At 35.4% G+C, this 26,595-nt stretch overlaps 1 protein-coding gene across 1 annotated transcript in view; it reads left to right on the top strand.

Annotated features, from left to right (window-relative positions):
• ASCC3 (activating signal cointegrator 1 complex subunit 3) overlaps nucleotides 1–26,595 on the top strand; it is a 333,359-nt gene that overhangs the window by 158,735 nt on the left and 148,029 nt on the right. Inside the window, exon 14 of the mRNA XM_082669278.1 lies at nucleotides 16,104–16,238. Coding sequence (XP_082525404.1) covers nucleotides 16,104–16,238 — 135 coding nt within the window. The remainder of the gene's footprint in view (nucleotides 1–16,103; nucleotides 16,239–26,595) is intronic.

Genomic DNA, 26,595 nt, shown 5'->3' with positions numbered 1-26,595 from the left:
TTTATTCTCTGCTTAGTTGACCTCTACTAAATCCTTTAGATTTCATCTTTCTTAGAGAAGCCTTTTTTTAACCTTCCTCTCTCACCTCCCTATTATGAACTATATAATAACATGGCATATGTCTTCCTCCTGTTTCTTGCTGTAGTTTTACATTTTTCCTGGCTGTTTTTGATTAATACCACTTTTCAGTAGAAGATCATAAGTCCCATAGGAAAGGGGCTATCTCTGGTTTTGCTCATTATTGTATTATCATGGCCTCACCAGTACCTGGCACACAGTTGGTGCTCACATAGTGTGTAATGAATAAGTGAACGGAAGATGTGGTAGTCTTCGTTAAGTCTGAACTTACTCTTAAAGGATTAGGGAGCAACGAACTTCAAAGAAAATCAAGAAAATAATAATTAGTTCCACAGTAAGCCAAACATCCAGGCTGAGGGGAGAACAACCTGGAGAAGTGGAACGACATCAAAGATCACTTGGATTACTTTCTTAAGGAATTTTTTTCCCCCTGTAGTCTGTAAAGATCAATGAAAGAATGTTGGTATTCTCCTTAAAAATGTTTCATCCCATACAGTTACTCTTAATATTATTTCATCTAGTTATAGTCTTTTCTGTTAGAAGTTAGAAGTATTAAATTATCTCATTTTCTCCTAAAATAAAATATCCATCTGACTTAGCTATTTTTCATGATATAGATATCATTTGTGCCACCAGTTATTTTAAGTTAATATATTCTTTCTTTATTTCTATTCATTAAGCCCTACAGGGGTAACCTTTGAACCCTTTTAAAATTTCACATTTTTAAGGCAACAGAGAAAAATTCCATTTTTCTGAACTATAGCTTACCATAAGAGTACTCAATTATATTCTTGAGATTTTATATATAGCAGTTTCTTTGTTAACCTTGTAATGTTCTCTTCATTTGCAAAGGGAATACTTTTTGATGAGGAATATTATTATTGCGTTTTTCCTTCATTGTTCTTAACATTATTTTTTTCCTAAGTCTTCGAGGATTTTTATTACTGAAATAACACATTCTTATAACAAGGGAATCAACACAAACGTGTAAAGAAAAGACTCATGAATTACTTTCTCCTCACTTAGCCTCACGCCCAGTACCCTTGCCCCTGAGTGTATTCAGTTTTCTCCTGGCACGCATAGATATATACAAGTATGTCCATGTTTTTAGGCATTTGAGCTTTTTAAAGTTGGTAATCAGTGGTTTCTGGAATTACAGCACAAATTGAGCACATGGAACAGTTTGTCTCAGAATGATGTTTAGAAACTTTCAGGTATAAACTAAATTTTGATCTGTCCTTGTATAGTTTACAGATCTTCAGCCAAAAGATCAAAAAAAAAAAAAAATGCTGTGCCTAATCTTGGAATAAAATTGGAAGCAATACAAGTGGTTTTATTTTCCTGAAACTGGTTCTCTTTATATTTTATACATTGTTGAACCCAAGGAACATATATAATGATTCAGACCTGGAAGGCAAAGCTTTATGCTCCATCCATTTCATCTCATCCACTTCATCTATTAAATAGTTGGACATTATCTCTATTTTTATATGTCAGGTCCGTATAACTCCCTCATAGAAGTTATCACCACTTCTATCCATTTTCTCGTTCTCTGTGTCTTCTTTGGTGCCCCTCTTCATATTTTAAGTAGCAAAATATGAAGATAGTACAAGTTGCTACGTCCTCTTACTAGATACTATTACCATACTGTTGTATAATTTTCCTCTCAGTTTGTTCTGTTTCACACCTCCAAAATGTCTTGCATAGGAACAACTATAACTATTGGGTTTTGCATATATGCTTTATGCATGTAGCCAATGCATAAATGCATGTTTTGTGTGAAAAGTTAGTTAAATTGTATATAATTTGTTATAAATTTTGTTGCTTGAAAGATTCTATATAGATCCACAGTTGATTTAAATCAAATATTCCAGACTTACAAAGTGAATTTACTAGATTATTTTGTCATTTATTCATGTGATTTGTGTAATTATAGTATTAAATTACAGTAAATATATAATTATCAGGTTAAGTAATATAAAAGAAACATTGAATCTATTTGTGGTATTTAATTTTGTCATATACTCTGTATATTTGGTATTTTCACTAATTCTGTTGAAAATAAAACCTAATTTACATACATGTTTATACTGTTATTTTAATTAGTTATATTTTTTGAATAACAGTAATAACATAGACTTGGGAAGTACTAAAACAGTGTTTGACTGCTAGTAATCATTTTTCTTTTATAACACCATAGAAAATTCTCTGGACAGCTATTCAGAAATTTTACATTAAATTGTCAGAAGTTAATTTGACAGCTGTTTGTTTCACTTTAGATAATGATATATTGAATCTCTATTAGCTGGTTTCCAGCTGGTATTTGGACTTAGAAGCAGTTGGTAGGTATATTTAATAAGTTTCGTTACCACCACAAGCATTTGTTGATTACATTTTTGTAGGCATCTTTTGATAAAATTGAACAAACAGTATTTTTATTAAAGCTAAGTATAATATTTTGTGTCCCAAGGAAATCTGATACAACTATTCCTGTACGTGCTCAAAGTGCAAAAAAGGGAGTTGAATATTTAAACTCAATGAACCATTGCAAACGTTTACTGTCTTTCCTGTAACTAGGGTTTTTATTTTTCTTGTTGTCATAGTAGCATATTTAAGTGAGAAGGGGTGGAAAGGAAGGAACTATGTCTCTGTAGTGAATATTATAAAATATGATTCTGTTTTTAAGAGAGTAGTGTAATAGTCTCAGATCTTATCTTACTTTTTTCTTGGTTTTATGAATGAGTAGATGGGAAATGCAGCTCTAACTGTATTATGGCAAATAAAGTGGGCATTTCCAACCTGTACAGCATTCATCAAGTTAGTGGCTGCTCTCGAAATATGGTCAGAGACTTAAGTCTTGTTAAGGGTCTAAGATATTCGTGCTAGCTTGCCATAGGCTAACTTCATTGTATACCACACACACACACACACACACACACACGCGAAAACAAGAGACACCTGGGTAGGGAACCGACCTTATATTTATTCACAGAGCATGGTGTTGGTTGCCCCTCTCTAGCTTTACAGGGTAACATGGTAAGAGCCAGCTACCTCTGTGCACATAGGTGGCCCCATAGGAGTGCTCCAAAATTATGAAACTTGAAGCGTATATAGTTGTTGCTGGCACATCCTCCCTTCTGGTGGGGGGAAGGGAGGGTATAAGGAGAAAGGGGAGGGAGAGGGAGAAAGAAGGGAGGAAGAAAGGAGACAAAGAAGTAGACCAACTGACCTGCCCAGGGACCTTTCTCTTTCACTCTGGAATATAAACAGATTCCCTCTTGAGGAGGGAAGGGGCGGCCTGTACCCTGGAATATAAGCAGTTGTCTCTTTGAGTGATAAGAAAGGAGCCTCTAGGCTTTATTACCTATAGAATGGGAAGAAATGGCTCTGGGGGAGTGGAGGCATTCTCTACCGTTAAAACCCTTCAGTTTCCACTGCTCAGAAGGCCCTGACCATGTAGGATCACCAGGAATTTCAGGGAGGATTGTTTTCCAACAAGACCTAAAGGTGTCTTGAAAGGACATGTACTCTACTAAACTATCCCAGTAATATAGTTTGCTATCACTGTCTGCTTTATAAAAATCTTTCTAACCTTACCTAGATTGCATAGTCTCTCTGGTGGTCCTTTGTTATGTTCTCCATGGACTTTGGTCTCACTTTTTTTTTTTTTACTATGGTATTTTATTTGCTCTGTCTTGTAGCTGTGTTTTTGAAATCATGGAGAAGGGCCAAATGCATGGCTTAATGGATGGTCAGATGGCATTGTACCTTTTTTTAAGTGCAGTGTAAGTATCTCAACTTGGGTTTGTAGATAAATCTTTTTTTTTTCTTGTTTTTTCCTTTCTCTTACCTTTTTTTCTTATTGAAGAGGGTCAACTGAAGAGTACAATACAGATTTATGGAAAACCGAGGTGTTTTTCATTTTGTAAGCACAAATATTAGAGCAGCCTCAAAAAAATGGAGACAGTTAAGAGCCAATCTAAGAGGAATTACAACTTTGTGATTTTTCCCTTTATAGCAGTACAGTTTTAATTAGTCTAGCTAGAAAATTTTATTGAGAGTATATTGCCTTAGTGGGATTTCTTCTGCTCAAGTAAGTTTAAAAAAAAAAAAGCGTATTCTTTTTAGGGAGAATCTATTCAAGTGTGTCACTTGAGAATATTAAATGCACAGTTGGATGTTTAGAATTATAAGTAGTGATTATTGTCTAAGGAAATAAATGAAAAATACTGATAGAAATCTTAAAAATACATTCTTATGTTGTTATTTTACTGAAATTAGATTCAGTCCAGAACATCTTATAACGTTGAATAATAATAGAACTTCAAGTCCAGCAGCATCTTTAGAAATGAAATTGTTAGCTCACTAATGAATTTTATTTCCATAGTAATAGACTAGCTGGTCTTGCTTAATTTGCTCTACAGAATAGATGTATTTTGGGGCTGTCAATAACAAATGTCAATGCAATTTGGATTGTCATAGAGGTCAGTAAAGTATTTTTCTGTGTGTGATGCTACCGTGTATTAAAGTATTCTTTATTCTGTCTTATCAGTCTTTAGCGGATTGACCTAGGTTTACCAATGAACTAAGTTGACCCACAGTTGTACTATGGGGAGTAACTAAGAACAGTGTAATTTGGGTCAGATTTTAGTCATATTTGAAAACATCTTCGATGAAGCATGAATTCAGTGGTTGGATTTTTAGAACTTCATTAAATTCCTTCATTATTAAACTAATCATTACAAGTAGGCCAGCTTCAACATAATGTTTCTTAAAAGTTTTGCTTATGTGTGTCTATATGAACATTTTATAATTAGTAATGCTTATAATCTTTTAATACTTATAATGTAGGCTGAAATTTAAAGTGGAAAGAGAATTCTAGACTTTTTTTTTTTGCGGTACGTGGGCCTCTCACTGTTGTGGGCTCTCCCGTTGCGGAGCACAGGCTCTGGACGCACAGGCTCAGCGGCCATGGCTCACGGGCCCAGCCGCTCCACGGCTTGTGGGATCCTCCCAGACCGGGGCACGAACCCGCGTCCCCTGCATCGGCAGGCGGACTCTCAACCACTGCGCCACCAGGGAAGCCCGTATTTTATTTCTTAATATTTCCACTTATTTCTTTCCCCAAAATATTATCCAGAAGAATGAAAGAGATTTGGGGTTTTCAGAATTTTCAAGGAAATATAATGTTGAGCTGTTCCTTTCCCCTAGTAGAGTTCCTCTCACAGCTGTTATTTTCAGACTGCTCCAGCGTGCTCCAAGGGGCCACGGGCATTGTTGGCGTGAGGTTGGGAGAGGTGTGCTGTTTGGGAGGAAGAAGTGAGATACGAGATTTGGATCTCTCAGGACCACTCAGGTAGCTTAATCTTTATATATATATATATATATAGAGAGAGAGAGAGAGAGAGAGAGAGAGAGAGAGAGAGAGGGAGAGAGAGAGCGCTCCTGCAAAAGAGTTTAGTGAAAGAAAGAATTACACAGCCAAAATGAGTTTTTAAACCACTGTTCTGTGGCATTAACTTTTCATAATTTCCATAGGATGAATAGTTTCTGTTCTTGTTGTGGTGATACCAAGTGGACTGATACTTGTGGTGATAAGCAAGTGGACTGATCTTTTCCGTATGCAGTATCAATTTAGCTTTTCAGTAGAGGTGGGATTTCATCTTCCACTTTGTCATGTATACATTGGACTAAGCAAACCAGTAGTTTTGCCCTTCTGGGCCTTGAAAACCAGGTGGAATACTAATGGTACATACTGGCTGAATGCAGTAGCCTGGAAGTTTTTATGTGTAGTGTCAGTAGTCACAGGCAACTGTGACTCCTCTGTTGCTCAAATCAGGTACAAAGTAATGTATTTGCATATATGGTAAGACAGACCTGTAGCTGAAAATGCTGTACCATCCCTACAAACTAGGGTTTAGCCAGAAAGTATAGTTTTCCACAGCCCCTTAATGCTTAAGAAAACATTTTTAATTATGTTAAGTTTATAGCAAAGGGAAAATTTATTCAAAATACTTACTATTTTAAAATTATGTTTTAAAAGCTCTACTTTCTTTCTCTATTTTTTGTGGTCTTAATATTTTAGAGACCATACTGAAATATAACTATCTTATGCTTCAAGTGTATTGTACAATGTCCTGATATATGCAAATTGGTTGTAAGATAATACTTTTTACAGTGGACTTAGCTCTGATGTTATATATTTTTGCTGTAATGGTACATACGGACACTAAGTCGTCCAACTTTGTTTTTTTTTAATTATTATACATTTTAATAATGAGTATCTTTTAGGGTTTAGAAGATGTAAAGCATTGTGGATTTCTTTTAACCAACTTTAGCAGTTAAAGCTCTATATAACTGAAATATAGAAGCTGATAAATATTAAAATGATTCCTTTAGAGAAATTGATGAAGAATATATTTCACATTCAGGGTAATGCCCTAAAATGTAATTCAGTAATGATAACCTGAATCTGTTTATCACTTTAAAAGTTTAGGTTTCTTGAGAAGAACTGCATATTCTCAGCATGAGAGCCCAGAGGTGGCTCTGAACTGCTGAGTGTAGATCTAATTACACAGCTTGGAGCTGTGGAACCACTTCTCTCTCTACCTCCAGATTACTTTCGTTGGTTTATTTGCATAATTTAATGCATGAAGACTAGTCAGTGAATTATACAGTTTTCTGAGACAGCTAAGACAAGATAAATTAACTCTATTTGATGTAGTTTGTATATGTGATAAGCCTTTTACCAGGTCTTTTTAAACTAAAAATTATGCTTTAGTAATGCAGTTCGTTGGCAGGAATATCTGATAATAAATGCTAGTTGTTATAGTCGTGATTAATAAGTTTAAATTTTATTAAGAGAAGTTTAAAATTTATTATTTTAGCCCTATTTTTAGTAATAGTTTTATTGATGTAATCCAAATATAGTATTGTTAAATTTTCTACCATTATAAAACATAAAAATGCTTTCTTTATTCATGTCCATCAGTAAGACATTATTTTGGTTAATGGATCTGAATAATTTGATTCATTGTAAATGTAAGTAGCTTTGATTTAGGAACTGTCTTTGACTTCAAAGTCGAGAATTTTTTTTTAAGATGCTCTTAGACTAGCTCATTTTATAAATTGTTTCTTTTTAAAAATCCAAATTTTTAACTTTGCAATGGCATTAAAATGTACAGTTGACCCTTGAACAACGTGGGTGTTGGGGGCACACCAACCCTCCATACAGTCAAAAATACACCTATACCTTATCATCAGCCCTCAGTATGTGCGGTGCCTTCATACACGTGGTTCCTTCAGATGAGCGATTCTGCATGGGATTCAACCAACAGTGGGTCGTGTAGTTCTGTAGGATTTACTATTGAAAAAAATCTGCAAATAAGTAGACCTGCCCATTTCAAACTCATGTTGTTCAGTGGTCAACTATATACACATAGCTTTACAACAGTATCAAAAGACTAATAGTAACTATTTTAGTTATTCATTATCAGTGGAACATTTGCTAATAAATTTAAACAAAACTATCTAGGAAAATTAATTATCTAGTTGAATAATTGGAAGTTAGCTTTATACCCCAGATTCTAATAAAAGGTATCAGTGAAAGTATTAACTCAGCCTACATCCTATTATTATTTATAAACTTTTAAATTCATATCTCTGCTCAAAAATGTGCTAAAAATAAATATTTTTTGTGAAAGTTGACCATTTTTAACATTGGAATTTCAGCAGTCATTTATGAGTGCCCACTGATTTGGTGATAGCAGGGAGAGTGGTATGGGGGATGACAAGGAGACCTCAAAATTAGTAAGGTGTAAACGTGCCCTCAGGCAACACCCAAAGAGGGACTATAACTTGGTGGAAAGAAAATAGGCTTTGGACTATCAAATCTGAGAATAATTCCCAGTTCTGCTCTTGAATGAGTAGAAAGTTATTAAAACTCTGAGCTTCAGTTTTCTCATCTGTAAAATTCTAATAGAATTACCTACCTAATTGTGTTGTTAATAGTAAATTAAATAACTATGCCTGGCACCTAGTACTGGGCCTAGCACATAGTAAGCACTTAGTAAATCATATCTTTTATTATTAGTCCTAGTAATTGTGAACAACAGCGGAGAGACCTATATACATCTCAAGATTACACAAGGCACAAGTATGAACAAAGTGCTGTGGGAATGATAGCTTTCCCTGGAGAGATTGGAGAAGAGTCATTAGAACTGGGCCTTAAAGGTTTGTAGAATTTCCCCAGATGAAGTTGGCAGGAGAACTAAGTAAAGTAAAACATGGGTAAAGGCCTAGAAATATACAAATGCATGGAGGCTTTGAACAGCAGGAAGGATTTAGAGAGATGACACCCTAAGGCCAATAATGAAGAAACCTGGAATGTCATCACCTTTAAATCAAGGAATTTGCTAATTTTGAGAGAGGACCCCAGTTAATTTCTAGATTATGCTTTTATTTCTTCTTCTTCTTTTTTTTTTTTAACCTGCATCTTCTTCCTGTAGTTGTTCATGTAATGAATGGCAGCTTCTGTGTTCACCATTTCCCAGACTCCAGTCGTGCATCATAGTAACTAGATATAAGCTCCATAAGCACAGGGCACATGCCGGCCTTGCCCACCGTTACATCCCCAATACCTGTCATGTAATTGTTGGATGATCACAGACTCACAGAGGAGCTAAATCAAGCACAAAAATAGTTCAAAATAAAATATAGTCAGTGATAAATGCTTAAGAGAGGGGCCCGTGAATTCTTTGGATGCTCAAAAGAATAAAGTATCACTTGTACCTGGAATCGTCAGGGAAATTTTTATGATTTTAATTTAACCATAATAGTGGCATCATCTCCCCCCATGTGGGTATAAGGGTTTCTTCTTTTCTTTCTTTCTTTTTTCTTTTTTTGAAGTGACTTTTATAAATTGGTACCAATGTTTCAGGTAGTTTATTGGCTACAAAGCTATATTTTAAAATGTTTAAATCAGAGTTCTTTTTATAAGATCTGTCTCAAACAATCACACTGTTTCTCAGAGAGACCTCCCTAAGTGCTTTCTCGCTCATCTTCACTCTTCATAAAAAACAGGGCCACCTTTTTTCTTTTAATAACCCCAGCCTTTTAAAATTGTCCTGTCCATTGTTCTATCCATTTACATTCCAAAATCGTCTTTAGGTTTTTCCTATGTTTTATCCACCTTTTTCTTTTACACTTCCTTGAGTCATAATTTTTTTTATCAACATGTAATGTATATTCCTTTACAAAAATTCATGTTTTTTCATGATGATGGCATTCTCTTTAACTGCTCAGATTAAAATCTTTGTCTAACATAAAAATAATTTTTCAAGTATTGCTTTTAGTGGTATCATTTTTTTCTGAGTCTTGAGTGAATTTTCTCTAAGTATACATTTTATAATGAGGTTGTATTTTGCCTTTCCAGCTATTACTGCTCTTCTGTCTACATGTCCATTTCTGCCTAGAGCCAGTATTCACCAAATCCATATGGATTTGCTATCTTCTCTGTGCCTTTGACCTCTGTATACTTTTCCAGGAAGTACTATTTATTTTCTTCTGCTAGACCATGTCTCTTTTTTCTTCTTAAAGCATTTCCAGGTGAACTAAAACAAGATAAATGTGTCTCTTCGATCAAAAGTACCACTACCACCCTTCTCAGTTCATTGTTAAATATGTGTTCTTTAAGTTTTTACTTTGACACCGTAAATCCCTTAGCAATAAAATAATCATATCAAATATGGTAGTACAATAGTATATTATAAACATACTATTACAGCCTCATCACTGATCATTTCTCCTGTTCAATATAATTTATATATTCATAAAACTATTAAGGCTTGTTTCAATGGGTAAGATAAGCAATATAAGATATACAGAGAACACATTATCTTTTTATACTCCCCATCCCATTTTCATTTGTGAGGTAATTACTTTGGTGGGTTTCCATCCATATCTCCCTATTTTTAAACACACACACACACACACACACACACACACACACACCCTTTATGATATACTCAGAATAATACTATGGAAATTGTTCTTCAACTTGATATTTTTTTATGTGGCAGTACATTATGGATATCTTTGTAGATGTCTTTGCAGATAGATATGTGTGTTTGTGCATGTACAAGAGCAAAATCCAACTCTGCTTGTGCCCACCATTGGATTTCCAGAGCCACACAGTGCTACTGAAGTTTAGCACCTTTTCATATGTTTATGACTATTTTCACTTTCTTGCCTATGAATTTCCCAGAAGTCATAGAGAAAAATCCTGGCAGATTTAAAGAAAAATTAACTATTTCCATACTGAATAAGATATCATAAATAAAGTCAAAAGATAAAGCATAGAACAAAATATTTGCAATATAGAAAAAGACAAAACATACTATCTTCTGTATTGTAAGAACACCTACAAATTAATAAGAAAAAAATGCCCAATAATAAAACAGACAATATTCAGAATAGGGACATAGTTCAATGATCATATATACTTTGACCCAACAATTTCACTTGTATGAAAATATCCACAAAATTGTGAAATGACTTGTATACAGAGTTATTTATTACAGCATTGCTTTAAGCAAGAAAGGATTAGGAACAACATAAATGTCCATTAAACAAGGACTGGTTAAGTAAATTATGGTATTTCTAAGTAAAGGAATACTATGCAAATGAAAAAATAAATGAGGAAACTGGGTACTGGTGTGAAAAGATCTTCAGATGACCTAAGTGTCTTTAGCTGGTCAGTATTGGCAGACCTAAAATGAGAACTGATTCACAGCAATCAGAATGAAGCCTCTTAAAATTGCATTTACTTAATATCACAGATAGGGTAATATAATCACAGCAATAAAAACTGTTTTGTTGCCTACATGCCCTTGTGGTATATAAATCTGAAATATACCGGCAGCGGCACTCCTCATTCAGACTATAGAACATGGAAAATGATTTGGCTCTTTTCTTCAGTCTCCCAAAGATAGTACTTAACCATTTTAAATGCACAGAGGACAGGTTTGGGGGGTTTTGTTTTTGTTATTTTTTTTTACATACAGTGGATGCCATTTCACTGGGCTCTCAAATTTTAACATTCATCTTATTAATGGCTTATTAAACCAGATTGCTGGGTCCCAGCCTCAGAGTTTTTGGCTCAGATGTGGGGTGACGCTATTAATTTGTAGTTGTAACAGGTTTCCAGAGGATGCTCTTAGTCTGGGGACACACTTTAGAATCACTATTTGTTTAGGTCATTGGGACTTAATTCTCTTGAGGATCCTGGGTTAAGAAAGTTGGGAAGAATTGAGAACAAAACAAATAAATGGCTGTGCTGGTTAGAGTGAAAACATAAACACCATGACATAAACTTCCTCATCCTCAAGCCTCATTCTTTAACTAACAGTAGACAATACCATAAATTATAAAACATTATTTCTCAGCAGCATTTCCTGTGGGACATCTATCTGCCATGTATTTTTTCCAGGTATTTCGATTCTTATTCTTCCTTCTTAGTGGAAATTTCTAGAGAAGAGAATTTGATTCAAGATTTCACAATCTTTGGCCTCCTCCCTCCAGTTCTAAAATAATCTCAGGCTTAAATATTTCTACTAATTGTTTTATTCCTAGTTCATCTGGCACAACACCCTTACAAAGGTTGTTAAAGGATAAGTGTTCTTTTAAATTGTTTTTTGTGGTGTTAGATATGCACACACACTTGCATTAAGTGAGGAATAAATGTTTATATAGGTGTCAATTTATAATATTCATTCACTGATCTAACCACTTAGTCTTTTAGGTCAAGTTAATTTTCTTAATGCTTATTAACCTCATCATGGTGTTAATACTTACCAGCTCTGAGGAAGTCTCCAAGTTCCTGTACAAAGAGTTTTAGCATCTCCTTTGAACTTGTTAGAAATGCAAATTCTTGTCTTGCCTCAGACCTACTTAATTAGAAAGGGGGTAGAGGGGAGGAGCAGCAGTTTGTGTTTTTAACAAGCCTGCCAGGTGATTTTGATGCATTCTAAAATTGGAGAGTTGTTGTTTTACTAAATGCAGTGTGGGATATCCTTTAATCCTTACCATAATCCTATGACTCTAGTAACTATCTATGTACTAGAGGAAATAAAGATCAAAGAGGTTAAATAATTTGTTCTAAATCACACTGCTATTTAACAGTATTTCTAAGTAGAATTTTTGGTCTTTTTAAAATAATATGTCCTTCTCTCCTTTGAATACACTGAAACAATATCAGTTACTTTGGCATTTTGGTTTTTTGAATGATCATTATCTGAGCTTTTATTTTTCATTAATTTTAATCAGCATCTCATTTGAAGAACACTTTCTTTGATAAGTCAAATAACAAGACCAGAACTCAGATTCACATACTTCCTTTCCCAGTTCAGGACTGATTCCATCATACATTTTTTAACAAAATGGCTTTTTAAACCAAAAATAAGTATATAAAATATTTTTAATTGCATTAACCTAACAAACCTCGAGTAAAAATTTAAACAGTTTTACAAAACAGTCAAAATTTACCAACATTATTGAGTTGAATCTACTGTTCTAATCTTATTTTAGACACACGCCCATTTAACTGCTGTTTGGTTACCAACAGCATGTCTAAGATTAATTTGGAGTTATTTCTGCCATGTGAAACAGTGCTGTCCTCTCTGTTAGTTATAATTTTTATATGAGTCTATTTAAATTAATTAACCAAATTAACAAACCATAAAATCGAGTATGTTTATAGAGACCCCAAACCTTGTAATGGCCTCTGTTGGAGCCTCTAGACAGAAAATTTTTAATAAGAAAAAGAGTTTATTTTACCGAATAAGACATGATGGATTCTTTAATAAAAAGAAATTGCTACTTTAGTTGTAACTAATATTTCTCTTGGCTGCAGTAGAAAATAATTTGCAAAGTGATAAGTTGACAAGTCAGACTTAAATAATTAATGAAGATTTAGGGTCATATTTTATTTTCCCTTATGTTCTCCATATCTGTTATTTTAATGGGATTTACATAATGTGGCATTTAAATTATGGAGAATAGAAATCTGGTTGTATTATAAAACCCTAGCCCATCTGGAGAATGATCTTGGGGCTATAGTGGTTATATAAAATATCTTAATAATCCCTGATGTTTCATATGTATAGGTAAATAAAGATGGGTTATTAGGGAATTTTTGTAGTGGTGGTATTATATATGTTTTATTTATGTTTCCATTTGAACTTCTTTTAACTTAGAAGAAGAAAACTGAGTTGGTGGTAACCATTAACTAATTTCACACAGTAGTACAGTGGAGATTTCAGTAGTCGTTAATAATTCAATTTTTAGACCCCACTGCTAGATATTTTTACTCAGTTGGTTTTAGGGGAGGGCTCAGAAATCTATTTCAACAGGCCCCAGCAGTAGTTCTGATGAAGTGGTCCCTGGGCCTCAGTGTAAGAAACTTTGAACGAAAACATACTTCTTCAAGCTAACACACGAAAATTACCAAGGATAAATACTCTAGACTAGTGTACGTAGCCTCCTCCATGCAGACTGCATCCTGCTTCTCCAGCCAGCTAGGGCTGATCCCTAGTGATTCTCTCTTGCCGTAACAGTAGAGTTCCAATTTGGTGCCTTGGAACATATTCATCATGGTATCCCCGGTGCTTTGGCCACTGTTTGGCATGCAGGAGGTATGTGTAAATGTCATGGCATGGATGAGTGAAGGAGACCAGCTGTCTCCATGTTTGGCATTCCTGTGTTATCCGCACTCCATCCGTCTTTTGGATCAGCTCCCTAAATTATGTCTAGTTTTATCTCCCTCCTTAAAGTGTATAGAAGAAGGGACCATGTCTTATCCATTTCATATCTCTCCTTCTAACAGTATTTTACACACACACATGTCCAGTAAATATATTTTAAGTAAAAATTATTTTGTGCTTATTTAATCCATCATACAAGATTCCCATCTCCATGAGGGCAGGGACCTTGTCTCTCTGTTTTTCACAGTAGTTTTCTCAGGGCTTGGTAGTGACTGCATGCTCAGAAACGTTTGAATGAATGGATAAATTAATAAAATAATAAATAACTTCATTTTAATTGAGATTTTTCTTAAAATTTAATGTTGGGGGTAAATGAGGTTTTGTGTGTGATCAAATTTATTTTTATATAAAAGAAAATAATCTGCCTTCCCCTTTAAAAAGAAACTCGTAGTTGAAATGTCCCTACCTTGTAGAAAGACAGGATGGTAGAATTTGACAGATTCTGAATTGAGGAAGCTTCAGCAAGGCATTATGGTTAATAGAATCTTCCATATAACTTAGTATTAAATAGCTGATGTCAGGAATTATGAAAATATCACAGTGAACTTAAATGGCAGTCTCTTGACATCCTGTGAGGTAAAGATGATTCGCCAGAAAGCTAGAGAGCCTGTGAAAAGCAGATTTGGTTTTTGGCAGGGGTGGGGGGTTGAAAATAAGGAAAACAAAAAATGTTCTAAGTATCCACGAAACTCTCTGAAATAAATTTTAGTAGTGTACTCTTTAGAAATATTCTTTTGATCATATTTCTTTTCAAATCACATTGGTATCAGAAAATAAGTTAGAGCTCCGATAAAGTGTGAAGTCTCAAGCTTTATGTCCTTGAAGGCTGTGATTAACTTACGTTAAATTTCTCCAGATGACTTGCAGGGCTTGTTTTACTTTCTCTAAGCACTTTGGGAGATTTTCATTGAGGAACTTCTGCTCTTCTCCAGATTATTTTCTCTCCTTTACTTTGAATACGCTCTAAAAGAATATTTGTTAAGTATTCCAGTTTCTTGAATGATGGTTATCTGAGGTTTTACTCTACTATGAATTTTATCAGATCCTATATGTGGAACATTCCCTTTGACAAGTTTACTATGGGCTAATTACAAGATTACTATGAGTTAATTATACAGCATGTGCTCTAGATCTTTGTCATTCTGTCTCCTTTCTGGTCAAAGCACAGGCCTCCTTCCCTTTTTCACTTTTGTTGGTCCTCAAAATGATCTTGTCTTACTCCGGTCAACTCTCATGAACCTATTAATTCCCTGACTAAAAACAATGTTGCGTGTCCTTCTAAGTGTGTAGCCTGCAAATAACACCAAAGTTCCAGCTTCTGGGAAAACAATTGACAGAAGAACATGGAGAGACGCTGGGAAGACAGGCAAGAATTAGGAATTTGTCATGGCTCTTTGGGAAGGCTGGGGCTGAGCTATGGAGGGAGGGGACAGGGAGGTGGAAGCCAAAGAAGAAACATCACAGAGGAGAGAAGGCAGGCCCTGACAGGCAGCAAATGCAGACTGCTAGTCACTTCCTGATTTTATTCTCTTCATTTGCCTTCACATTCTTCCTGACTACTGTCCCTGGAAGGACTTTTTTTCCACTTCTTCTTGACAAAGCATCCAGACACTCACCTTCCCCCTAATTCAGATTTCCACAGTCGCTTTGTGAATAATTCCACAGGAAGGTCTGCCACAACAGAAAATTCCAAGTACCTCTCTAGAAGCTTTTTCATCTCCAGCAGTCCCCTAAACTCTATTCTAAATGGTTGTTCTTAGACATGACTTTGTCCAAGGAAGAGTGGTCTTTATTGTTTCCAGTTTCTTTAAACATCTTTATGATACTGGCAGTTTCATTGACTGTGGAGAAATAAGGCTCTAGTATATTTTTATACTCTGTCCTCATAAGATATGACTGTGCTAATGAATCATGTCTTCAGAAGAGAAATGCACAAATTAAGTTCCACATTTTATATAATCCATTAATTTCATTCTGACTTCTGCCAATTATAGGCTAATAATAAAGCTATGTTATTGAATTTTACTTAACTTGCCTTTACCCTATATATACTTTGTTCTAAAATAAGCAAATGTTGAAGTATTCATAAACTGGGGGTTTATTTTGAAAAATTAATAGTTATTTATATAGGGTGATTTCCAGACTAGTATTAAGCCATCTTTTAATGAATTTGAGTATTAAATAAACTGCTTTCCTTTATTTTAGGTGATGGTGTTTGTACATGCTCGAAATGCCACTGTAAGAACAGCTATGTCTCTAATAGAAAGAGCCAAGAATAATGGCCAGATTTCCTACTTTTTACCTACTCAAGGACCTGATTATGGACATGCAGAAAAGCAGGTAGGGAACAAATGGCAGCACAATACAAGAACTAAAGCACATAATGTACCAGATATATAAGATATTTTATATATGAAAGATCCATGGTTTCCAGTTTCCAATAAGTTAATTTTGCAGATTTATCATGTTATAATTTTGACTTTTTTCTTGACTTTCAAAGGATCCGAATACATGTTGTGTCCAATTATCACTTTTTTCTATATGATTATAATTGTAGTGTTTAGTCCCATAGTTAAAGCATAAAATAGTTACATTTTATAAAATACATTAACATCTAATGGATTATTGTTCTTTTAAAGATATAATAATTTTTTTTTATTTCTAAGGTTAACATGGACAGATGTAATTTACATAAACAGAAGCTCTTTTTGAGAGTGAAAGTTTGAGACCAAAAAGGTTCAGAACAGCTGCCTTGCCACTCACTATATGCTCAAAGGACCTAAAAAGTCTGGGTCCTCATTAGAAATGCAGAACCTCAGGCCTCACCTGAGACTCACCACATCATAATCTGCATTTCTACTTGATCCCCAGATGATTTATGCACATTACAGTTTGAGAGGCACATCTCTAGGTAATTTGAGTATCGATAGTATTCTAGTATTTATAAAAGGTTTTATTTAATTGTATCAAGTAATGATTTAGATCAAGAGTGGGCAAACCACAGCCCGAGGGCCAAAGGTGGCAACCTGTTTTTGTAATTAGTTTTATTAGAAAACAGTCAGAGCCCTTCCTTTGTCTTCTGTGGCTGCTTCTTTACACACAAGGGAAGAATTGAGTACTTGCTGCCGGGATTATATGGCTCACAAAGCCTAAAGTACTCTGTCCCTTTGCAGAAAATTTTGCCCTGATTTAAAGCTATAAAAATAAATTTTTAAATAAAAAAACTATAGACATAAAATGGTAGTATCTTCAGAATATTTTATATGCATAACTTAAGATTTAACTGAGATTTGCTGAACAGCTGCCAGGCATTGTGCTCTGCACCTTCACATTTACCATCTTAGTACAATGTATTCAGTTATTCAGATTGTGCTGTAAATTTCACCATTTTATATTGATATTTTAAATTCTGACTATGATAATCTGATGCAAGTTGTTTTGAATGTCAGATTCTCTTTCAGTGTAGCTACAAGGTTTATTCATTTGTTTCTTTTTTTTTGCTTTATAAAGTTTTCTATTACATACCACCTATTATGCAGCTTTGTATTCTTCCAGTTATTTATTAATTATGAATTTATGAGAGTCTTTGAAAAGTCAGGTCAGCATTCATAATGGTGAATTATGAAAGGTCTTGTTTCATTTCTTTGGAAATACAAAGCAGCTCTATTGTGTTTAAAAGCCAAGCCTTGAGAGCCACCTTGTGGATTTCTGGTTATTTTATACCTCTCAGTTCTGAGAGTTATTGCTATTCTAAATCATGAAGGTTTATTGTTTCATTGTTATAATAATAATATTCAATATTTATCAGCGTTTACTTGGGCCAGGCATTGTTTTCATTGCTTTCTATAACTCATTCAATGTTCACAACAACCTGTGATGTAGGTTTGTACTATTATTATCTCTTGATATGGCATTTGTGTGTAAGTAATTCAAATATAGCATGAAATACTCTAAAGCATATAGAAATAATTTATGTAGAGGCATTTTCAAATGATATTTATTTAAAACCATGTCACCAAACGTATAATGACAGATCACTATGCTGAAAAAAACGTGGAGACTGGAAAGTCCCTAGTCATTTTATTATACCTTTCTTTTTTTGATATTTTCATTATACTTGATTTTTATCCTGACCCACCTGTTATTATTGGGTTTTTTTTTAACAAGAATGGATTCCACAGACATTATTAATAAGTACATGTTTTCAAGGAACGCTGTCCTATTCACCATTATACTCTTTAGTATAGCATTTGGCTGATAGTAGGTACCCCAAAATTACTTTTTTTTTTTTTTGCCTTTGTTTCTTGGAGGCAGACATTATTAAGATATGTTCTTTCTTTAGTTTTCTCATTTGATCTCTACCACTATTCTGCCCTTTGAAGATTCTTATCCCCATTTTACAGATAAGGAAACTGAGAAAAGAGAATAATTTTCCCAGAGACTCCCATGTAATAAGTGGAGCTATGATTTGAACCAGACTGACTCCAAAGTCTACCCTTTTCACTACAGTGCATCCTGTTTGTTCAAAAGCAAACAACAGGGCTTCCCTGGTGGCGCAGTGGTTGAGAGTCCACCTGCCGATGCAGTGGGACACGGGTTCATGCCCCGGTCCGGGAAGATCCCACTTGCCGCGGAGCGGCTGGGCCCGTGAGCCATGGCCGCTGAGCCTGCGCTTCCGGAGCCTGTGCTCCGCAACGGGAGAGGCCACCGTACCGCAAAAAAAAAAAAAAAAAAAAAGCAAACAACATATCCAACCTGTGACTTTCTAAAGCCTTTAGAGCTTTGAATCTTTTTTTTTTCCTTTAATAAAATGGAAGAACATTTCTTCAGCTCATCTATATCCCTCATTTCTCCGAAAGAGAGATTCAAAACAGTTGGCCCCTCCACAGTGAAAATTATTTATAACAAAAGATAAGGTAATCTTTCTGGATGTTTTCTCGAAGCTCCAGAATTTTAGATTATTCTTCTAAATCTAAAGTTGAATGTTTGTTCCTATTACTTGAAGTGCCTTTTAAACTTGAATGGTATTAACTTACTAGCAATTCTAAGGATGCTATTACGATGATGGCGGGAGATATTTCTTCTGATATTTTTGAAAAATAGGAAATTAAGTACTCAGAACATTAAAATAAAATTAGAAGGTAAGTTTGCTATGGTAGTACATAGAAATTTAGCCTCCTGACTCCTGTTAATGGAAACACAACTAAATCCCTACCGTGCCACGGTGATCCTTTATCCCTAAGTGTTTAAAGTAACGTTTCAATTCCTGACTCAGCAAGTATGGTTTTTAAAAGCATTTCTTCACAGTTTTATTCAACACACTGTAACTTTATTTGTATAAATAATAAATAAAACTCCATTAAGGATTCTTTTTCCCTGTGTGTGGGGGGCGGGTGTAGGGGAGGGCAGTGTGCATACATAATGAGGCTGTGTCTGTGCCTTAGCCACAGCTGAAGATGAGTCATTTCTTTCCAGTAAGTAACGGTTATACTTCATGACCCCTCATACCATTCCTATCTTTGATATCAAATTTACTCCCAGCTGGAAAAGCAACTATATTTCCAAATTGTCCACTGAAACAGGAAAATAGGGAAAAGAAGGTGAAATACCCCAAGGGTAGATTAAGCTACAGAGATGGAGCTTGCAGTTCTCCCTGGGGAAGGGAGTGTCTGAGGAATTACAAACGAGGCCCAAAGTAAGAGGACACATTAGCAAAAAGCTCTGGCTGTGACTTCACCTCTAGAAGCCCTGTGGCCTTAAACACCTAAACATTTCTTAAAGGTACTTTTTCTTCTATCAAATGGAGTAATAATGGGGTAAATAATACCTATTCTAGTAGTTTACTATGAGAAACAAATGAAATGATATATGAAATTATTTTGGAAACTAGCTGAAGAATGATAAAACATTACATATCATATTCTGGAAATCTCCTTCTAGAAGTTTACTTTGCATATTACTTTTTGCCTTCTCCCACAAAGAAACTCTCTTAAGAAACCACTGTTTTCTGTAAGATAGAACATACCTTAGGGAACAGTAGCAGCTTGCATTTATACATAGAAATATATCATTAGGGATACAGACATTTTCATTATTAAGCCACTATTTGTCTGTTTAAGATTTATTTATTATTTATTTATTTTATTTTTGGCTGCGTTGGGTCTTAGTTGCGCCATGCAAGATCTTTATTGAGGCATGCGGGATCTTTCGTTGTGGCATGCGGGCTTCTCTCTAGTTGTGGCAGGCAGGCTCCAGGGCAGGTGGGCTCTGTAGTTGTGGCACCCGTGTTCCAGAGCGCATGGGCTCTGTAGTTTGCGGCACACGGGCTCTAGTTGAGACACACGAGCTCAGTAGTTATGGCGTGTGGGCTTAGTTGCCCTGTGGCATGTGGGATCTTAGTTCCCCAACCAGGGATCGAACCTGCGTTCCCTGCATTGGAAGGCGGATTCTTTACCACCAGACCACCAGGGAAGTCCCCATTATTTTTAATTATAATTTTAACTTTAAGTTGAATGAATTATTCCAATTAGAATCTTCAGATTCTGTTTCATTCTCCATCTCAGTCAAATAAATTATTTCCTTTAGGGACAAAACTTTTAACAGGCTTTAAATATTCTAGTACTAGGATGGATATTCCCACCCACCCTGTACGGTATTTCTCTGATTAATAGGCACCGATGTTGTTCGATTTCTTACACATATTAGTGATATTAAAAGTTTTCCGTATAGGTAGATACTGTCTATCATGCAGCAAGCCTCATGAATGTAGTGATTAGGAATATCTGTTAAATCAGAACACTAGGAAAAATCGAGTAATAATATGTACCCTCAAGCTACCTTAAAGTATCATTTTATGACTTTTTATTATTATCTAGATCTACCAACCATCGCCTGCTTTCATAGGTTAGCTTTAGCCTTTGCCTAAATTATAGGAATTTGGCTTTGATGTAAGTAATCTGATACTTAATATTGATCGCTTTAATTATTTCTGGTTTAGCAGCTTTCCAGTGTCAGTATAACCAAATAAAATTAGAATTTCCTCTTCCTGGAATAGATGATATCTGTTAGCTAAAGAGAGTAGCAAGTACCTAAGAGCCCCCTTTCTCTTGTTTTTTTACTTTAGATAAGTGTAAACTTGTCTGAGTTTATTCTTTCCTCAGGAATGTCAACCTCCTTTCCTTTAGGAGGCTAATATATTAATTCTACTGTCTGTTTGTAACCACATAGAAAGAATGTTATAAGTATATTAATTTTTTAAGTAAAATGAAAGAAAATTAATAAAACGTAGATTTGAGTGTTTAATTGGATTTTTTTCATTTTCAAAGGGAAATAGGCTCTTTAGAATAAAGATTTTGAACCCAGGCAAACCTTGAAGGCCTATGTGTATTGTAGCAAATGGTAGGATTTCCTCATTTTTTTATGGATGGCTGAATAATAATCCACTGTGTGTGTTTGTGTGTGTGTGTGTGTGTGTGTATGTGTTTGTATCACACATTTGTTATTCATTCATTCATTGCTGGATACTTAGGTCGTTTCCATGTCTTGGCTATTGTAAATAATGCTGCTATGAACATCGGGGTTTAGATATCTTTCCAACTGTTTTTGTTTCCTTTGGATATCTTCCCAGAAGTGGAATTGCTGGATCATATGGTAGTTCTATTTTTAATTTTTTGATGAACCTCCATACTGTTTTTCATTGTGACTGTGCCAATTTACATTCCCACCAACAGTGAGTTCACAAGAGTTCCCTTTCTCCACTTCTTCACTGGCATTTGTTATCTCTTCTCTTTTTGATGATAGCCATTCTGACCTTCTGACGAGTGTGAGATGATATGTCATTGTGCTTTTAATTTGCATTTCCCCAAAGACTGACTAGTGTTGTTGAGCTTCTTTTTATATGCCTGTTGGCCATGGCCATCTTCTTTGGAAAAATGTCTCTTTAGGCCCTTTGCCCATTTTTAATTAGATTATTTGGTTATTTGCTATTGAGTTTAATGAGTTCTTTATATACTTTGGTTATTAACCCCTTATCAGATATATGGTTTGCAAATATTTTTTTCCCATTCTATAGGCTGTGTTTTTACTTTGTCAATTTCTTTTGCTGGGTGAAAGCTTTTTAGTTTGATGTAGTCCCACTTGTTTATTTTTTATTTTGTTGCTTGTGCTTTAGGTGTGATTTTCAAAAACTTATTACCATGACCCATGTCAAGGAGCTTCTTTAGTGAGACCCTTTTTAAGAAACACAGAAAGTAGCATTGGAATTTTATCTTTATTTAAGTAGCCTTGATTGCAGCAATTTTTGTTCCTGTGCTTTAAGATGTATTTTAGAAACATACAATAAATTTCTTAAAACAAGTTTATACATCTTGTTAAAGAACCTTGCTGTTTTGGAAAAGTGTGTATGTTAGAATATTGTTGCTCTCTCATTTGAAAATGCTTTAGTAGGAAAACCATTTTAAAAACATATAGATTTTATATGTAAAGATGTCTAATCCCTAGTGGTACAGAGATTTGTATTGATAAAATTTAAAGATCAAAATCACACTTCACAGTGATTTTTTTTTAATTTTTTATTTCAGCATTTATTTTAAAATGGCGAAATGGGTATGAAGAATACAATTTTAGATGCGATTTCTCTTCTACTGATTAGGGTGCTCTCTCTAGAATGCTAACTTGTGTCTGTATAATTGGGTTGTAGTTAATACCAGGGTAGCTCATATGGGAACCAAGACCATCTTTCAAGGATTATAACATGGAACAGGGAACACAGTACTTCTTTCTCCCCAGTTAAAGTACATAATTCGCACAGCTAGAATGACATATGGAAATTGGTTATGGGAATTAGCCTAGTCTGTGTCATTGTGAATTGACTATATACACATGAACCTCAAACTGTTTTTAGTGGTAGTCACTCAGTGAATACTTACTGAGTGTAAGCTACCTACCAGTCACTATGGTAGATCAATAAGTATCAAGATAGATAAACTCTGCTGTCAACCTGTTTAAAGTGGATTGAGAAAATTGTGTTGTATCAATCAGGATTCATTAAAGGAAACAAACCATTGTTCTATATTTTAAATAGAAAATAATTTTGTGAAAAGAGGTTAGGTAATTCCTAGAATGTTGATAAGGTTGGAGTTGTAGAAGTCAGGCAACTACCACTGGAACTGTTGAGTTTAAGAACCAGCAGCCATACCATGGTGGTGGTCCAGCATGTAGAAGCTACAGCTGCTACTAGATACCTTTCATCATTCATGAACATGCTGGAAAACCAAATTTTGAATATATAGTACATCCATTATAACTTCTAAGCCTCATTTCTCCAAGATTTTGCTTGCCAGCAAAAGAAAACAGCAGAAAATGGTTTCCTCTTCACTTCCATTGCCTAGATCTTGCATGAGTGCATTTAATAAGCAGAATGGATTTTTGTATCCAGTACCCTGACTACAAGAGATCTGGGAAGTACAGATTTTACCTTCTAGCTCGTGCAATACAAGAAGGCCTCATTGAAGGAGGTGGACTTGCATGCTGATTAACATTCTTTGCGTTAATTGGGAATGGAAATATATTTTGGAAGAAAAAACGTAGCCGCCCATTTATTTTTATGGAGCTTATGTTCTGGCTGAACAGAAAGATTAACAACTAATTAAATAATTGATTTTAATTATGTTGTATTAAATAATAAAGAGGGATTAAGTGCTAAAAGAAAGTAAAATTGGGAGGACGCTTAGCTAACACAGTGACATTTAAGGTAAGATATGTACACAAAACAAAGGACAGCAGAAGAATGTTCTAGGAAAAGTCTCTGACACCAGAAAAGCAATAGCACATTGAAGGATGTGGATAAAATCAGAGTGACTAAGAAACGCGAAAATGATGGAGAGTGGTAGATGCCATGCTTATAGCATGAGTCTAATGTTGTAGGCAAGGACCAGATTGTGAGGGCCCTGTTTATCATGTTACAGATTAGGTAATTTATCTTAAAAGAAATGGGTTATGATTAGAGAAGTTTGAGGAAGGGAGTGGCATGTCATTAGCTATATTCCCCTCAACTAATAATATAAAAATAAAATGACAATTTGAGCACACAAAACAAGTAATTTTCCTAACAGAGTTGTGCTTTTAAGAAAGATCACTACACACAGGCAGGGCAGGAGAGAATGGGAATACCAGTTAGAGATGTGGATTCATTGGGGCATATTTAGGAAATAGAATTGATTGACTTGGTAGTTAATGGGGTATGAAGGGTTGAGGAAGAGAGATCTGAAAGTTTTCTGGCTTCTAAAAGATGTCTGGCTTAATATTGTTGAGTGGTTAGTTTGGTCATTTATGAGGAAAAAGTAGTAGAGAAGGATTACTTTGGAGGGAAGGGTACAGATCATGAATTCCATTTGGACGTGCTGAGATGAGCTGCCTGGGATACTTAGAGATGTAGAGTAAGCATCTGGATGGATATGTAAGTCTAATGTATCAGAAGCTCAGTCTGTTTTGGAGTGGGAAAACCATAGGAGTGGATATGAGTCGTAAAAGAGCCTAAGACCAAGTCTTGAGGAATTCTGCTATTTAATGATTAGAGGAGAATGAGCCAGCAGAGCCTCCAAGCACTGGAGTATACCCCGGAGCAAATGTCATAGAGGCCAAGGAAAAGAGCGTTTCAAAGAAAAGAAAGAGATCATCTATACTGACTGCTGCAGGGAGTGGTCAAGTAATGTGAGGGCTGCAAAATACACTGTACTTAGCCACATGGAGGATATTGGTGACCTTATTCAGGGCCTTTTCACTCCCAGAGTGGAGAGCAAAAACTAGATTAAGGTGGCTGATGAATGTAGATTAAAGTGTAAACATCAATTTTGAGAACTTAATTTATATACAAAAGGAAAATGGATAGTATCTAGAAAATATGAAATAGTACTCAGAAAGGTAGACATACTATTTTTCTTTTCAAGGTGGAAGTGATATGCTTATATTCTGTGGAAACTATTCAAGAGAGTGAAAAAGGATTGAAATTGATTGATTATTCATATAGGAAAGGAAAGAGACCACAGATAACCTATAAGAGTCCTGAGAATTTTCAAGAGGCATGGGATCCAAAGAAGAAGTAGAGATTTTCCTTAGATAGGAGTTAGGGCACTGCTGTTAAAACAGAAGAGAAAATTAGAAACATGGGTTCTGATGCAAATAGGTTTTAGGTGTATGGCAGGAAGATAAGGAAGCTTCCTGTGACGTATTGTATTTTCCTTGGGAAGTAGTTGTTAAGGTCATTCTCTAAGAGTCGAGGATAACCAGGTGGTGAGAAGTTTGTGGAGAGCCAGTCAATGCATAATGTAGACATTGTGAGACATGCGACAACAAACTGACCATAGAGACATCACAGAATTGCTATCCAATGTTAAGGGCTTGTTGAGATTGTGATCATGGATTTAGACTGGTCTCTAGTTGCCCTTGTATGTAATTTTTCTTAAGCATTAGCTACCTTGGGTCATCTGAGTTTGACATTCTGCCAGTCTTACATGGCAAAAGGGCAGATGAGTTTAAGAAATGGGCAGGAATGTGATTAAAATCTTGGACTGTGTTATCTGCACTGGAGAAAGAACCAGAATAAAGACTGGGGCAGGGATGGAGAGGGCGTGCTGCTGATGAATATTAAGAAAGTAGAGGAACTGTGATCTGGAAGTATCATTAACGATAAAGAAAGAGCTTAGAAAAAATTAGTTGGGCATGCTTGACATTTAGGAATCTTTGGTCAGAAATTGAGGTGTTTGCACTAGCGATTTTGGTTTTGGAAGTAGTACAGTTGTGGGTTGATGACAGGCCTAGAATACAATTGTTGGTATGGCTAAGATGAGACAGAGGAGATGTCAGTGGAAATGAGGGTGTCAAGGAATTGAAGAGCGAGGGTTTTAGATGTCCACATGGAAAATACTGTCACCGAGGATCATGATAGGAAATGGGATAGACAGAAAGACTAGGAGCCATACGTATGGAGTCTTCATTGGATAAGGTAGGGTAACAGATGACATAGCAGATATACTGAACCTTAAAGGAACAGAGGTTTTTGTAAAAAGTTAGTACAGGCTGACCTGGAAATGGTGAGAGGGAAGAGAGAGATCATCCCCCACCACTTGAAAGATATGCATGGAAAACAAAAGTCCATGGAAAAGAGTCAAGTTTCAGTTAAGGCAGGGTGGGAGATGAGGTTGATTTAGTTTGCTTATTACTGAGTGGCAATTCCAGAGAATAGAGTGAAGAATTTCATACCCTAAGGTGGAGAAATAGTAGAGGAAGTAGGGAACCGACTCAAGAGTGAAGAAATACCAAGTATTATGGGAACAATAGTATAATAGGGCATTGGTTCCCCATTACCTGTTTCCATGCCAGCTGTCAGAATCAGAGTATCTGGAACTAAGACACTAAAATTTTAACATGATCCTCAGAAGTTCTGATCATAGCTAGATTTTGTTGATCGTGTGAACAGATGGCTAATAGGCCTTATCCTGAGAACAGGGTGGGAGGTATGATGTGTTTCCTTCTGAAAGACTCGTGGAAGACAGAGCATTGCCATTCTTGGCTCTCTTGGTGTGGACGCTAGAGGAGCGATTTCAGATGTCTCGGTGATAAGGGTTTAAAGTGGAATAAGAGCTTTGAAAGAGAGAAAGAGAAAGGATGGGGAAAGATGATACTCCTTAGATCTCTAAAC

Source organism: Grampus griseus (genome assembly GCF_964374135.1).
Source record: "Grampus griseus genome assembly, chromosome: 13".
NCBI lineage: Eukaryota > Metazoa > Chordata > Mammalia > Artiodactyla > Delphinidae > Grampus > Grampus griseus.
The sequence above is the reverse complement of the archived record's forward strand: the minus strand, read 5'-3'. Positions and strand labels throughout refer to the sequence as shown.